The 16955-nt window shown below is 36.8% G+C and overlaps 2 protein-coding genes across 2 annotated transcripts in view; one reads left to right on the forward strand and one right to left on the reverse strand.

Annotated features, from left to right (window-relative positions):
- Positions 1-7540, forward strand: part of LOC112047187 (adipokinetic hormone/corazonin-related peptide receptor variant I) — a 77319-nt gene extending 69779 nt beyond the window's left edge. Inside the window, exons 4-8 of the mRNA XM_024084204.2 lie at positions 527-670; positions 1859-2022; positions 3755-3878; positions 5173-5317; positions 5960-7540. Coding sequence (XP_023939972.2) covers positions 527-670; positions 1859-2022; positions 3755-3878; positions 5173-5317; positions 5960-6157 — 775 coding nt within the window. The 3' untranslated portion in view covers positions 6158-7540. The remainder of the gene's footprint in view (positions 1-526; positions 671-1858; positions 2023-3754; positions 3879-5172; positions 5318-5959) is intronic.
- A 669-nt stretch (positions 7541-8209) lies between these two features.
- LOC112047186 (excitatory amino acid transporter 3) overlaps positions 8210-16955 on the reverse strand; it is a 28229-nt gene continuing 19483 nt past the window's right edge. Inside the window, exons 4-9 of the mRNA XM_024084203.2 lie at positions 14904-14995; positions 13829-14012; positions 12914-13147; positions 12041-12232; positions 11030-11164; positions 8210-10506 (exon numbers count right to left, since the gene is read on the reverse strand). Of these exons, the coding sequence (XP_023939971.1) occupies positions 10344-10506; positions 11030-11164; positions 12041-12232; positions 12914-13147; positions 13829-14012; positions 14904-14995 (1000 nt within the window). The 3' untranslated portion in view covers positions 8210-10343. The remainder of the gene's footprint in view (positions 10507-11029; positions 11165-12040; positions 12233-12913; positions 13148-13828; positions 14013-14903; positions 14996-16955) is intronic.

A 16955-nucleotide genomic window follows, 5' to 3' on the forward strand; every position in this document is an offset into this window, starting at 1 on the left:
TGATGCCGCTGGAGATCATTTTTGAGTGACAGTTATCCTGAAAGTTCAAAAAAGCCTCATTAGTTCTTTATCAAAAATTCTTCTTTATTCCTTTACCATTTTTATGATTTTTCGTTATGTATTTTATCCTAAGATTTAAAAAATAACTCTTTGAATTAAGATTTTAATATTTTTCTGCGCTGACGCAAATGTTACTAATTTTTTTGTGGAATCATCCTGTCGTGAACGGTTAAGGCTGACATATAAAAATCTTGTCTTTGTCACTGAATTGGACCAACTAGAACACTGACCGATTCCCTCAATTATTTTTCAAAGAAATTCCCTACTTGCTCTTATACTTTTTCCTTCCGTTAATTCTTCTATATCTACTACGACACCATTCTTTGTGATTCCGGTCTTTACGTATTGTTTTTATTTATTAAGATTATTTTTCACCTATTCTTATTGTAGTTTCCCAAATACCATGCTCGATACCTAAAATGTCAATAATTTGCAAGTCATTGAAACGAAATATTTTCTGATTCAGATACTACGCTATTCTCAAGCCACTGAATGTCACTTGGGAGGCGAGAGTCAGGCGGGCTCTCACTATCGCCTGGGTCTGCGCTGCGTTAGCCAGCCTGCCGCAGAGTTTCATATTCCACTTGGGAGAACACCCTGATGTTAGAGGGTAAGAAAGTTTTACTAAAAAAAACATACATACAGCCGAACGTAGAACCTCCTCCTTTTTGGAAGTCGGTTAAAAATAAGCCTCATATACCAAAAATTGCTCTGGCAACCACAGCGCTAGCTTTAGCGTTCTATTTTCAGTGCTGGTAACCATTAGAAATAAACGCAGCAATGATACTTAGCGCCAATCAGGCATGGCAGTATTAGATTTACTTGACGAGCTTTATAATTGATAAATAATATCCTAGCATAATTTTATAATGGAAATATTATAGTTATTTAAGGACATATGTGCAAGTAGCTACGCAAAGATAGGCGCGATGCCAACTCTAAATAAATCTCGAAACAGTGATGGTTCAACAGACTTACTACCCTTTTAGTATTTCTTAGTGACTCATTAAACTAATGATGTCTGAGGTGATCTGGGGAATGAAATTCATTGAAATTTAGAGCGAACCCATTAAGATACATTTGAAATACAGCATTGATGATTTTATGATGATGAGTTTTCTTTTTACTTCTGTGTGTGACTAATATTGGTACTAAATAAATTAAAAAAAAAAGCATTGATACTTAGCACCAGAGAATACACGACAAGGCGCGGCGTAGCACATTTTTTGCAACAATCACACTGACCGTACTGACCATACTGATATTAATATCTGATCGAGAAGTTCTTCAAGAGATGCTTTCATCTTTCTCGTTTGTTAGTTATCAATTGTATATTGTTCTGAACTATGATAACTTATTAAATCTTAAAAAGTACTGCCATGTGCCCCCCTATCTGAAGCATAGATGTTATGCCTCCTGTGCCTCTAGTTACATCGACATTCATACCTTTCAAACCGAACCACAACAGTGCTTGGCAGATATAAGTGGTGGTTACTTCCACAGTCGAGCTCTACCACAAAGAGCTTTCATTGTTGATAAGTTAGGGTTGTTGTGTGAAAGTTGGTGGTATTACATTGCGTGTCGCAGTCATCGTCATTAACTTCTGATGCAGCACCAAACTTAATCAGTCCAAACCTACCAATTGCATTGGATCAGCTTGGCAGGTCTGATCTCCAAATCCTTTTATATAAATAAGCGGGCCTTGTGAAAATAATGGAAAATAAGAAATTTTTAGTGCCTCTAAGAGAATAAGGAATTTTTAGTGCCTCTAGTCTTTTAAGAAACGTTTATGTTTCAGGTACTTCCAGTGCGTGTCGTACGGATCGCTGCCGACGCCGCGACACGAGCTGGCGTACTTTCTGCTGAACATGGTGCTGATGTACCTCGCACCGCTCATCTCCACCCTGTACTGCTCTTCAGCCGCACTGCTGGAGATCATGCGGCGAGCTAACACCGCTAATGGTAAGCTGCTGGTGTACCTCGCGCCGCTCATCTCTACCCTGTACTGCTCTTCTGCCGCACTGCTAGAGATCATGCGGCGAGCTAACACCGCTAATGGTAAGTTACTGGACATGGCGCTGATGTACCTCGCGCCGCTCATCTCCACGCTGTACTGTTCCTGTGCCGCTGCTGGAGATCATGCGGCGAGCTAACACCGCTAATGGTAAGCTGCTGGACATGGTACTGATGTACCTCGCGCCGCTCATCTGCACCCTGTACAGCTCTTCTGCCGCACTGCTGGTGATTATGCGCCGACCTAACACCGCTAATGGTAAGCTGCTGGACACGGTGCTGGTCTACCTCGCAACGCTAATTTCCACGCTGTACTGATCTTCTGCCGCACTGCTGGAGATCATGCGGCGAACTAACACCGCTAATGGTAAGCTGCTGGACATGGTGCTGGTGTACCTCGCAGCGCTCATCTCCACGCTGTACTGCTCCTGTGTCGCTACCGGAGATCATGCGGCGCTGACAAAAAGCTAAAGACACTTACTTACCTTACCTACTTTATCAGCTACAGATATATAGATAGACGTCCACTACTGGACATAGGTCTCTTGAATGGAGCTCCAAGCACAACGATCTCGAGCCGCCAGCATATCCACGGTCCACCTAAGACAAATATTGTTATTTAAATCTTTAATTTCAGGCATTAACAGTTTGATATATTTAATAGGTTGGTTTCAATCATGCGAATAGATAAAACAATGCGGCACTCAGGGTATTGCAATAAAAATCTGTGAAAGGAATCCATCTCTTTTAACGTCAATATGTACTGTTACCTTTTATGAACTTCTGAGAAATGGCACTACGTAAAATATTATTTCTGTATTACTTTGTAAAATCATTTTCCTTGTGGGAAATCCTAAACGTGGAACGATTTGTGTTTCTGATCATAATGTTTCCATCGTATTTGACCCCAAAATTATGTGAATTATCATTACTGTATAGTCAATACCCATTCAATAGTAACTGATTGGTTTATTGAACTTTGACATAATGTAAAGTCGGTTTATTTACGTCTTCTAAGCTGAAATTTGATTGAACTATAGTGATGGCGCAGTGGTATGCGCGGTGGATTTACAAAACGGAGGTCCTGGGTTCGATCCCCGGCTGGGCCGATTGAGATTTTCTTAGTTGGTCCAGGTCTGGCTGGTGGGATTCTTCCGCCGTAGCTAGTTACCACCCTACCGGTAAAAACGTACCGCCAATCAATTTAGCGTTCCGGTACGATGCCGTGTAGAAACCGAAAGGGTGTGGATTTTCATCCTTCTCCTAACAAGTTAGCCCGCTTACATCTTAGATTGCATCATCACTTACCATCAGGTGAGATTGTAGTCAAGGGGTAACATGTAAAGAATTAAAAAAAAAGTTAGCAGGTTTCAAGTCCAGTCCAGAACGTTTTTATTTTAATGGTATTTTTTATACTATCGACAGGGTAATAAAATGAAAAACATCCCCCATTCCAAAGTTGTCTTTAAACGTATTTAATTACCCACATTAGGGGAATAACTTGTATATTGTATACTTGATAGTAACTTTTAGTAATAAGGCTATTGTTTCATTTTTCATGTGTATTTTTCTTAAATAAAGATTATTATTACTAATGGCCTGACTAACTGAGGATGATCTAGCATCACAGGCATCTTCTATAAATAAATGAGATATTAAAGGTATATTTGATGATTTACAGATAAAATGCGCCGCAGCGGAGTGGGAATCCTCGGGCGGGCGAAGGCCAGAACACTCAAGATGTCCGTCACTATTGTACTAGTTTTCTTTACCTGCTGGTCACCCTATTACTTGTACTGTATTTGGTAAGTACTAAGTAATGTCTTTATACTTTTACAGCACTAGTCAAAAAAAGTAGACGGCCCACGGTAAGCAATCGAATTCCACCATCATCTATTACTATAGAACATGCTTAAAAATAATTTTCAAAAAAAGAATAAAATACAGGAATATCTTTTTTATTAAAGTTGCGCAACGCATCACAATCCCTTACTATCATAGTGCTTCGACAACTCGAAAAATGTATAGAAATGACAGATTTTGATCACATGACCTGTCGATAGCAAATGTCATTCCCATACATTTTTCTAGTTTTCGAAACGTTTGCGATCGTAGAAAGAGAATCGACGTGCCACTTAGCTACAAGGCCTGTGTATGTCTAAATGAAAATCCAAGTAGGTGCTAGAGATAAAATATGTAATGTCTTCCATGTTTGGCACATTCTTGAGAAAGATAATTCTCAGCATTGTGCTGCATGAAACAATCAAATGCTGGCGCGCTGATTTTCAATTGTTATTGTTACCCTTGATCAACGTGCTACTTTGTCAAAAATAAGTTCTACCTGTACTAAGTATCTATTAATACTATATATTTATGGTACGTTATGTGTTAGTAACGTACCGGTATAAAAATCACTGTTATTGTAACGTGCGGCTAAATTGGTATATAAAACGGTATTGTCACTTGCATCACCATACTTTGTTCATTTATAGATGTAAAAATGGTTTATTTGCCACAAGATACATTTATTAACATTATAAAGAGGAAAGATTTTTATATTTGCATGTAACGAATAAACTTATAAAGTACTGGACCGATTTGAAAAACTCTGTCAGCAGCAGAAACTATATTATCTGAGTGTTGCATAGGCTATAATTATTTTATCTTTTTACCTCCAGGTGAATGGGAAATATTCGGGAGAAATCGCGAGGTTTTGCTACTATACATAAAATTTATGTTAAGACTAGCGGACGCCCGCGTCTCCGTCCGCGTGGATTCTAGTTTTTCACAAATCCCGCGGGATCATGGATTTTTCGGGATGAAATGTAGTCTATGTGTTCATTCAGAGTAAAATCTATTTACATTCCAAATTTCAGCCAAATCGCTTTAGTAGTAGCGGCGTTAAAGATTAACAAACATCCAAATAAATTTTCGCGTTTGCAATATTAGTAGGTTAAGAACTGCTTATCAAAGGATTGGCTTACACTCGCTTATCAAAAGCGGGTGTAGGCTATGAGATGATCGGCTTTCTTGGTCTACACACTCACTACCGCTGCAAGCAATAGATTGATGGTCATGTATGTAAATTGTTTTAAACAGGTACTGGATAGACCAAGACACGGTGAAGAGCCAAGACCCCGCGTTGCAGAGAGCTATATGGTTGTTCTCGTGCACAAACTCCTGCGCCAACCCCATAGTCTACGGCGTGTTCAACAGAAACCGGTGGACGTGGCGCACTGGACACGTAAGCTTTATTAAAGTGTTTTTCAGTTATAGGTACGGGGTCACAGTTGCCTGTATGACGTTATTATCGTGAATCACGGCAAACTTTCAAGAGCGAAACGAACTGTCACCCGCACCATCCTACATGAAACGAACTGTAGCTCTACAATTATTATCGCTCTCTGTTCATGTTTTCCAAAATAAGCAGTCCAAATATGTTAGAAATCATTATTAATTCAAATAAAAAATACGTTTACTGTACCTGTATTATATTTTGAGCACGTTTTTTAGTTGACAAATTAAGGTCAGATGTATATAGGACAGCCATGAGCTATTACCTATTACTATTTACCTATCAGAAGTCCTACAGGACACGCAAGAAACCCGACTAACCAAAGTCAATGGTGCATCATCTTCCTGTAATTATTCTAGTAAACTTCTATAATTTTCAGACATTGGTGTGTCCCAATCTGAAAGGTTTAGCGCTAGTAATAAGCAAGGCTAGCAAATACGTTCTTAGACTGGCACAAATAGCTTGCTGTTTTTTTAAGTTAAACAGCTTGAGTGATGAAAAAAAGTAAGAAATCTTAAATAGCAGAACTTTTCTCAGTATACAGTAATTTTATACGCTGTATAATTAAAAAAAAATACGTGACGATTGCAGAATGCGCGGTGTCGAAACGGCTGGCGAAGAGGTTCAAGATTCCCTCACGGCGATTCAATGGAGATATCAGCTGCTACTTTAGCACGTGCGAAGAATTCATTCCAAGATCGGCACCTCAGAAGGGATTCCGCTTTCGTTCATAACAGTTCACAAAAACAAATATTGAATAATAACAATAATGTACATGGAATTGTTTAAGTGGTGAACTGTGTAACGGAATACGCAACCAAAAAGTGACGTTAATATACTAGTTATAGCAGTAGTTTTATATCGTTTACTGAAATGGCAACATTGTGGAAACAGGACTCTAATGTTATAAATTCAATAAGTAAAAACGTCATTTGATTACATTCAATAATCAAATAATCTGTTAATGAATTAGTGATTTAGAGACATAATATGAGTTAGCCCTTTTACAGAGCCATAGTTTGGCGCGTGTTTTTCATTCTTTCATTGATAGGCGCGCGGGCCTTTGGAGATAGGCGATAAGCTTTGAATACTAGGTATTTAAGCCTTTCCAACAATTTTCATATTATTCAACAAAAAAACTTATGTTTCAATTATACCTATATAAAAAATCTCTCTATAGAATGTTACGTTAACAATAATATTTCAAAGAGAGCTTTAAAGATCTTTATACATATCTATACTGTAGTAATTAATCTAGATGTAGATTTTTTTTTGTTTTTGTACATAGTTGTTGATAGTTTCAATTTGTGATACGATACCAAATAATGAGGAGTGGAGTTATAGTTAAAGCTATATGCTGTAAATATTTAATTCGATTGCGAATTATTTCGGTATTTTATAGCAATATTCCAAAATTATGTTTATGTCATATAAAAATATCTAAGTAAATGTAGATACTCAAATATTAATTTTAAGTGTTATAGTCAAAACTGAATGTGACATTCCCTAATATAAGTTACTTATTTAACGAAATTCCTTTTAAGTTTTTTTTCATTTTGCAATTTATTTTTACTTGCAAGTTTCTTACAGTGATTACTTAATCAATTAAAAACCGCCAAAAACGAAAATACCGTACGAGTGTGTATAATATTTTTTAAATGGTTGACATGAAAATATATACACATTTAAATAAATAAATTGTGGCAGCTTATAGTGATGTACAGCACTCTTGTCGATTAATACCTAATCCATACAAATTACGTTAATAGACTTATCAATGAACGTACCAAAACTATGCCGCGGTTTGTTGGTTAATATAATATATATAACTAGTAAGTGTACACCATTGTCTCATGTCTACATGTTTAAAGCCATATAAGGATTTTTTCGTTATTTTTAAAACGTTTGTCTGCTAACCTGGTGGTGAAAACATAAGAAAACATTCAGAAACATCATTGTTGGCAATAAACTAGACACTTATAGTCAGACTTTGACTTCCTTTTGGCTTTTTATTATTTTGTTTTTTTTAGTGTAATATGGTCGCTGGCTGTGAAGTGATAAGAAACTCGGTTAAAATAGAAAAACGAAATGAAGTTTTGTACCTACTTATTGATATAGAGATTAAGCAGAAAAAATCAAGATAACTTAAATAATAAAAGATTAATATCTTCATGTGTTTTTTTACTTTTCCTGGAACTACACTTTAATAAAACTGTAACTGTATGGGTGGGCTATAGTTGGGTCTTTGGAAATATGGAAAGGCTAGATAGTTTGCCGTAGTCTGCCATGCACATTAGCTATAGTCAAATAATGAGTCTTGCGACCTCCACTGACGTTTCATATGCTACCATTATTTATTGAACCATAAATAGTGTTGTGACAAAGTGAAGGAGTCAATTATTATATTCTGAACCAAATTACTACGTAGGTAACTATTATTTACTATTAAAATTGTTCTAGTAAGTATTAGCTAATGTTAACTAATAACTGAGAGAAATACGAGATTTAGTGATAATTATTTACGTGCATGGAACTGGGCATCACTATTAAAGTAAAAATGTGGTATCATTATTTTACAAAGTGCTAATAGCATCTGTCAGTGCGATCGCTGGATTATTGATTATACTATAGAAATAATTTCTACGTCATCTACAATACACTGTCCTGTGTCCGTCTACCTAAGACTTACATAAAATATTAAGATTTCAGCCCGTAAAGTCATCAGCAACCATGCCCATCAGAATGAAAAACAGCGATTCTTGGTGGTGAAAAAAATAACCGTTTGTTTGGTTGTACCATACTTTAAAATAGTGCAATTAAAGCAATTTCATTTCAGTAAGTAAGTATTTATTAAAATAACATTTAAGAAACAATCAAACAGATAGACAAACAGATAAAATTACAATCGATATAAAATCTATTGATTAAGCTTTGTACTCAATGTAAATTAGATAAATAACTCATACAATATTGACAACACTAAAAGTCGAACACAAAAATATAAGTTGGTATATTGTATACAGAAATCAAAGAAACAATAAAAAAAATATTCTTCAAAGTTTCTTTATAATAAATAAATAAGTGTCGAGCTTATTGTCTAAAACTATCTAATTACAAATTACAATATATTATCGTAATACATTAAACAATAAAACCTCGACAATAAGAGAACTCTCTTTGTACACTAAACATTCATCTTAATACTAATATTTGGCCATGTTCAACGGTCTTGTTGCAAAGACTAAATAATTACATTATATATTTTTATAATTTACTCCAAAACAAATGTATTCTATACAATTTTTCGAATCGTTTACAACGATTCGTAACATAATAAAATTTTCAAGAAACCACTCTGTGATGTTCGAATAAAATAAATATTTATTCAAAAATTAATAATTGGAATGCAATGGACTGATCACTAAAACCCTATTTAACACACGCTTATATTATGGCACATCATTTTTTACTTTGGAACCACACTATCGAATGAGCACTTTGAATGAGCTATGAACCGGGCTACTGAAATCGATAACTTATCACAGTTACTTGAAAAAAATAATAATAAAAATATGAAAATCTAACACTTTTGATTTATGATTATAAAACAGTGTTTTTCAATGTGTTTAAAACGCATAGATAGTGTATTTTATTATTTATCAAAAATTAACCATCACCTACAGCATAAAATCACAATAAAGGGCGCACTTGTTAGGAACATACCCAACAAATTCCCTCTACCTGGTGACACAGGTATTCTTTCCTTCTTAATGTGCTCTAAAGTGATAGTATTTCTACATACTATCCCATAAAAACAGAAATAAGTATGTGGTATAACTTCGCTGAACAAATTCTGACATAGAGCTCCTGGTGATTGAACTTTTATACCAATTATTAATTTACTTTTAAATTTAAATTAATTATTTATTAAGTTGTTCAAGATAGTGTGGCCCATAGTTTATGAAATCTAACATGTACTATAATAACAATGAACTACACACAATACACAGTTAGTTGTATAGAATCATATCGCAATACATTCATACAAAAATAGATGATTGGCTTTTTGTTGTATTTTGTATACGTTCCATATCGATATAGTACTACTAGTATACGGCTCTTAGAATATAGCATTGTATGAACTGCTTAATATTGTCCACAAGTGACTGTATCAGCTAATTTATATTATTGACTAATATTTATATTTATGAAAATTCGACACAATAGTGTATGTGGTCCAAATTGTCTCCATGTGTCATATAGTCAAAAGATTGCCTCAAAAATAGTTTCATGAATTTGTTTCGAAAAACCATCGAATAGATTTTATACACGCGATTAAAAGGTCACCTACTATGAATTTTATTATGGATATGGCACATTACGAACACACAGACATTTACTTTTACTAAGACTAATATAAATAAAAATATACTTAATATATTACACAAACTATTATATGTATCAATTTATGTCAATATGTATATTTTGATATGGCAATACCAACTGATATTATACCATTGATACGCAAAAATATACTGTTCAATTTAAAAATTAAATAATATTTCAACAAAACAATACTGTTTAATGAGTAAGTAGTTGTAGATTAACATACAAACGTCATAACCCAAACATTAGGGCTACTATCAATATAAAAATTACTTTTTAAATAGACTTCAAATTCAATCTTAAATAGTAACGGAATTCATGAGATTAAAATGTTGAATTAACCTCTCTATTTGCGCTGAAAAACGAATGCCACGTAAATTTTTAATGCACATCACTAAAGTTCATATCTTGAATTGTATATTGATAGTACCCACACAAAAAAGATGTAACAAATAACAATGCAATAAATTAATCACAACAAAATTTACTATATCATTATTTTATAGTCCTGACACGGAGTAACGTTATTGAACACAGAGCGTAACCGTTACATGATAGTAACCGGTATAAAGAACCGGTATAAATTCGTTCAACGCTCGCCCTTCTCTAGTTCGGTCAGTTCGTGACTGGTGGCGTGCTCGCGGTCGTTTTGTATCGCGCGGGACTTCTCTATGTCACCTTGTGACAGGGACGCGACAATTATGGCGCCCAACGCGTCGCAAACCACGTTGATTGTTGTGCGGAATCGATCACTAGAACAATTAATTATATATTTTATAACGGTCACTACTTATAGCTTTCATTATAATATTTATCAGCTTCTTCAGCTTACTTTAATAGCCCTCTAAAGGGCTTCCTTCATCGGAGAGGATTAACCATCTTCCCAAGACTGCACTGATACAAAAAATTTCTTGGAAGAAAAAACAACTCAATATGTTACAGCCCAGTCTCACGGCAGAGTCTAGGACATCATGATCAGAAGTACTATTAGAATCACTACTTGACTAACGAGGTAGTTAAGGCCAAAATTTTTGTGGTAATTGTTATCAGATGATTTGGTGGTGGTAACCATGACCTGCCTGGCTACGATAAATTTGCAAGAAATATAATCGCACTTGGCCAGTTTTTTGTATATACCCTCGATATAAAAGTCTAAAAGTCTAAAAGAAGAGCGTTACTTTGACTACGACCTCGGCCAAACTAAAAACAACTGCGATAATATGTTGGTAGGACATAGACTCTTTGAAAAACACTCATCGTCATCAGTATACTCACAGTAACCAGTCGACCGCCAGGATGATGGAGACGTCCTCTGCGGGCAGGTTGACGGTGTCCAGCACCATCACCATGGTGACCAGTCCCGCCTGCGGGATGCCCGCCGCACCTATGCTGGCTGCGGTCGCGGTTACACTGTGGATATCATCATCATCATTATCACTATCATCAACATCATCATCAGGAGCAGCATCAGCAACATCATCAGTCTATTCTCATCACTCTCAGCAGGACACAGGCACAGGCATCGTCGCTCCTCCTCCTGAGCCTCCAATGCTGGGTGGCATTAACTCTGAATCAATTGCCTCAAGTAACAACAACACGACCGATGGCTTAACCGAAGGACCACCGACTTTCCAAGTATATTTTACTACCTAGGGAGTATATTTTGGCGCTAACATAATGTCAATATTTCATAGTAAGACAGCACTCAGGATCTGAAGTATTTACAGGCTAAACAGTAACAGTTACTGGTTAGCCTGTAAATACTTCAGCTCCTGAGTGTGTAGTGAGTACGCATATCAATGCTGCATAAATTGTATCTAGATTTAAGATGGTTAGATGGATAGAAGCCGTAATTTTACTGTTAATATCAAGAAAATTATATTTATTTGAAGAAAAATTAAGAAAGTAAGTACTTCTTATCTCCCTCTGTTTCCTGAGGGTGTGGGTTCGAATCCGGGGCATGCACCTACAACTTTTCAGTTGTGTGCAATCTAAGAAATTAATTATCACGTGTCTCAAACGCTGAAGAAAAAACATCGTGAGGAAACATGCATACCAGAGAATTTTCTTAAACTCTGTGCGTGTATAAAGTTGGCCAATTCACATTGGGCCAGCGCCAGCGTGGTGGACTATTGGCCTAACCCCTCTCGTTCTGAGAGGAGACTCGAGCTCAGCAATGAGCCGAATATGGGTTGCTATTGATGAAATAATATATACCCTGGGTAAGTGATAGTGGAGCCTAAGGTAGTATCTAATCCTGTAGTTTAGTAAGTAAAAACTTCTTACCTCACAGCTACAATCTTGCCAAAAGACATGTCGACCTTTCTCAGCTGAGCGATAAAAATGGCCGCCACAGCTTCGTACAGAGCAGTTCCGTCCATGTTGATGGTGGCGCCGATGGGGATGACGAAGCGGGTGATGCGCGGGTCCAGGCCCATGTCGTCACAGCAACCGATCGTGATGGGCATTGTCGCGGAACTGAAAACGATGTCAGATTTGTAAGGTTCTAAAAGATTACATGAAAATTCTTGATTTTGAAACAACATACTTTATGTTGTCATGCTGCTATGATTTCCATGAAAACTATTGATCTGAAAAATGGGTATTTTGTGATGTTACGATCCTTTCCACCTTTTTCATAATTTGAACATACTTAGAGGGCGCGATTTCTTCAATTTCTGGACTAATGTGAGAGAATTTAAAAAGTTAACCTACATTATCGCACCACACTGCGAGAGACCTCCGAAAAAGCATCCTTTACCTCGCGAACTCCTCCTAGTTCGTCCTCCTAGACGGACGAACCTGCAGACGCAGACGCTTACGGTGACGAAGATGGCGACGAGATGGATGACCCACATACCGAATATGACACAGCCCCAGCGCAGGACAGTAAGTAATTGCAGTTAGGCCGTTAGGCCTCTGCCCCGAGAGGGGAACAAGATCCCCCGCGCCTTACCTCGAGGCCCACACCCCCCACCCGTATTTTATCTGAGAGGAGATGACCTGCCTCTGTCTCTCTCATTCGAATTTACTTGTAAACGATACTCTAAAGATTTATTAAACTGGAACGCAAAGTTTAGGAAGAGGGAAATGTTTGTAAACACTTATTTATTGTAACATTTATTGAACAATAAAATAATAATAATAATAAAAACTCACCTGGATGCCGTACCAAAAGCTGTGGCCATGACCTGTCCCATCTTGGCGATATACCTACACGGTAGTTTCTTAGTGGCCAATATAAACAGCACGCTCAATGTCCCGAAACCATGGAGGAACAGCCCCAGCAGTACAGTCATAAAGTACATTCCCAGCCGACCGACCAACTCTGAAAACGACGGTATCTCCATAATCTTCGCCGTGACTAAGAAGAACACTCCCAGTGGTGATAGCCTGCAAGAAAAATATCTATAAAAATCTCGAGAACGATTCTACCAATTCCCAATTCCACTCTTTTTCATACTATCGTTAAAGGTTGTTAAGGAGAGAAAATACGTAAAAATTGCGAGGAATGTAGTAATAACACTTGACACTTTTTTATCATATCTACAAACCAAAATGAACCCCTAGCTTGGTCTTTCATTGATCTTTTTTTCTATGTTTCTAATAATTTACAACTGGATGTTGCGCAGAATAATGGAATTGAATGACTTTTTTCTGCATGTGTCGGCGCGAGTGAGTCATTCAATCGGAGATAGTATGAAATGTATCTTCAAATGTCAACCCGTTTCCGAAACAGTCATGCTTATTGAATCACGGCTAAGCAGCTAAACGGATCTTGATCCAATTTAGCACAGTAATAACTTATATTGTAATATAGAATATAGGCTACTTTTTCTTCTGATATTCCTACAGAACTTCTTCCTATATCACTTATCTGTGCGTGGGGCACAGCTGGTTTAAATAATAGGTACATTGCAAATCAATGATTCGAAGTGATAACTATTAATTTTGTAAACAACCACACAAAAAATACACTCTGTATCTGCTTTAGGTATATAAAAAAGAACAAAGGAGAGTTAAACAAACTTTGTCTTGATAAATAATGAAGGGAGTTTGAAGATATAAGCTTACCAAATAACCCATCCAGTGATAATCATCATAGCTTCCGAGAGCGAGTGGAAGAAGTTCTGCAGCGGCCGACTCTGCTCGCCCATCTTGCCGAGGGTGATGCCGAGGACCACGCTGAAGCAGACCAGTCCCAGCACATTGCTGCCCTTCTGGTAACTACCCTCGATTTTGTACGTCTCTATGTGTCCTGGAAGTGAGAACAAAATGCTACCTATAGAAGGAGTTACTTTGCGTAGGTATGTATGGATATGCTTAGTTCCCGTTCCCGGGGATAAAATGACCTATGACACCCACAAATAACGTGCCTTACTAGTGGTAACAGAATTTTCTAGTATAGAAAGTAAAAAGAATCCAGAGATTAACCCAACAAAGTGGCGTAGCGTGCCTTGGACCCTGTACCAAAATTAGTTGAGGGGGTAAAAATTAAGGGTAAATATTTCTCTCAAAAGAAACAAAAATGCTCGCTTAAAATAAATGTGACAGTGACTTAACCCATGTAGTATGTTTCCAATTTTTGGGCGCACACATAACCAGGGAAAATAAGAGATTGTGGATTACCTACGTTTTACTAATATTTGCTTCCACACGTAAGGGGTAGTCTCCTGTCAGGAGGCCCCGTATCATTGATACGGCTGATACGTTACGCTATGGTAGCTACGCCCCTGATAGCTAATAGATTATTCTGGTATCCGTAAAACACCGACATATCCTAACGGCTACACCACCCAGACAGACAAAAACCAAACCGCAATAGTTATTTGTTATGCAAACTAGCAAAATTGTTGATTAGTACTCAATGCCGAGCAAAAATCTACCTAATTAATATTCATTTTATAAAGTTGAACAATCATTCCACAACTGTATTGACAGTTTCAGGTGGAAAATAAAGTAAATCGGATGTCCAAAATACCAAATACATATAGCTGAAAGACAGTGGACGTTCATGGCTTGGGACAGAAACAAGTGGAAGGAACTGAGGGAGGCCTATACCCTTATGAGGAATAAGTTATACAATTTTATACCAATAGACCTAAATTAATAGTGAAACCGATCCTTAATATCCCATTAATAATATTACCTTTAACAGTTCTGTTGTCGTTGGGATCATAAGACAGCTTCGTTCGGTATGACTCTATCGTCGCCTGGGCGATGTTCTCTGGGAACACGTTTCTGGAAAAAAATATAAAAATTCGTTAAAGTACGCTTCTCACTTCGTCTCTCAAATTAAACCAAATGTTAAATTGCGAATTTGGATTACAATCAATTAATAAACGTTGTACAGTAAATACATATTTAAATAAAGTAAATACAAATTTTAAACATAGTGTAATTTAGTCCTTGACAAGTTAAAATTTAAAAGAGAGTCCTTAAATTTAAAAGTGACCGACCATTTTGGACCCCGCACGTTACAGAAAAAAAATGGAAAATCCTTTATTTTATAATAAATCAAAATCACCAACAAATAATTAGAAATCACAATTGCTAACATTTTTTGAAATGTGTGTGTTTTTATTGAAATTGTTCATAACTTAAATTAAACCATTCTAAAATTGAAATTGTAATTTAATAAATGACACTAATTTGGGCAGTGCGATTCATTTATCAAATCTGAGCCCATCAACGTATGAATACTGGTCGATCTCTTGTCCAGCATGGTTTTTAAAACAGTGTAGTTTGAAGGGATTTAAGGTCCCAAGGTGACCAATGACGAAACATTTCCAGAATGGGCCCCTTGTGGGGTCCACATTAGGTGGACCAACGACATTTAGCGGATTACAGGGTGCCGGTGAATGCTGGTGATTTAAGATTAAGATCATGGCGTTTGAAAGACCATAGAAGTACACACGCCGTTCAGCAGTGGACGTCCATCGGCTGATAATGATGATAGTGACGAAAGCAACATAGACATTTTTATGTTCATTCATAAAAATGTCTATGTTCGTACAGTGCCAAAATCGAATTAGAGAACAGAAGTCGCAATCAAATGACCTATGAATGTGTCACCTGGCAATCTGTGCGTCGATCCGTCGCGTTGTTTTGCTTTATTGATAACGTGGCTAGGGTTTGCAGACGACGTAGGGACATATATTTATCTTTAGCTCCAAATTCTAATATAATAAACGGGTTCTAGCCATGTTGCATATATTATAATATCGACGCTAACACTGTATTCGCTGAGGACGTACTTACATCGTCTTATATGGTGAATATGATGGTATTACGAGTATGCGCTCGAAAAGCATAAGCCTTATTCGACAGTCGAAGAAAACACAGTGACAAGGGGTCCATCTTAGAAATAGAAATGTTTCTTATTCGGTGAACTTCATGTCTTTCTTGGGATGAAAAATTAAAACTCATAATACACATGGGTCAAGACCGTATATACTAAACTAACGAACGCCTGCGATTTCGCCCATTCTTCGATCTCATTCATCTGTTCCTCTCGCAAAATCCGTTCTTAGCGGACGTCTACTAAATATGAACTAGAGTTTGGCTAATGATAAGTTGAGACTCACCCGGCAAATTAAAAAAAAATCGAATGGCTTCCGCAAAATTATAGTGCAAATTGGAATAATTCAGTTTGATAGTTGCTTTATAATTTTTTTATACCTAAAGGTAGTAGGTAGTAATATTTTCAGACTAAATTTATTTATTTATTTTTTTAAATTCCGAAGCGATTTAAGGCTCTACTTTGAGTATCCAAACCTTTCAACCTGCCTTTCAACTATGTACGTTTAACGGTTTTAGTGATGAGAGACCTTTTGATTTTATATACATAAATAGATTTCTTGTTATTTATTAATATTATCAAGGTGTGTAGGTTTGGACAGCCCTAACAGCGCGGTATCTAGGGCGCAGTATAAATAGCACGGCCTGATGAAGACTGACGAGGAGGGAACCGACGCTCGCGCCGATTCTCTTCGCAATTGACAATTACTTGTTACACACTACGTGCTCGCACTGGCGCCACTGGTGGGCTTTTCCACCCAAGGGGCTAATATAGACTTAGTAGATGGAAATGCTAGATGCTCTCTATGATGACGATAATATAAAGTCAATGTCAATTCATTTACTTCAATTAGGCTTAGTTTACAAGCACTTTCGAAACGTCAGGTAATATTATTTTTAG

The sequence above is a fragment of the Bicyclus anynana genome, chromosome 20, assembly GCF_947172395.1.
Source record: "Bicyclus anynana chromosome 20, ilBicAnyn1.1, whole genome shotgun sequence".
NCBI lineage: Eukaryota > Metazoa > Arthropoda > Insecta > Lepidoptera > Nymphalidae > Bicyclus > Bicyclus anynana.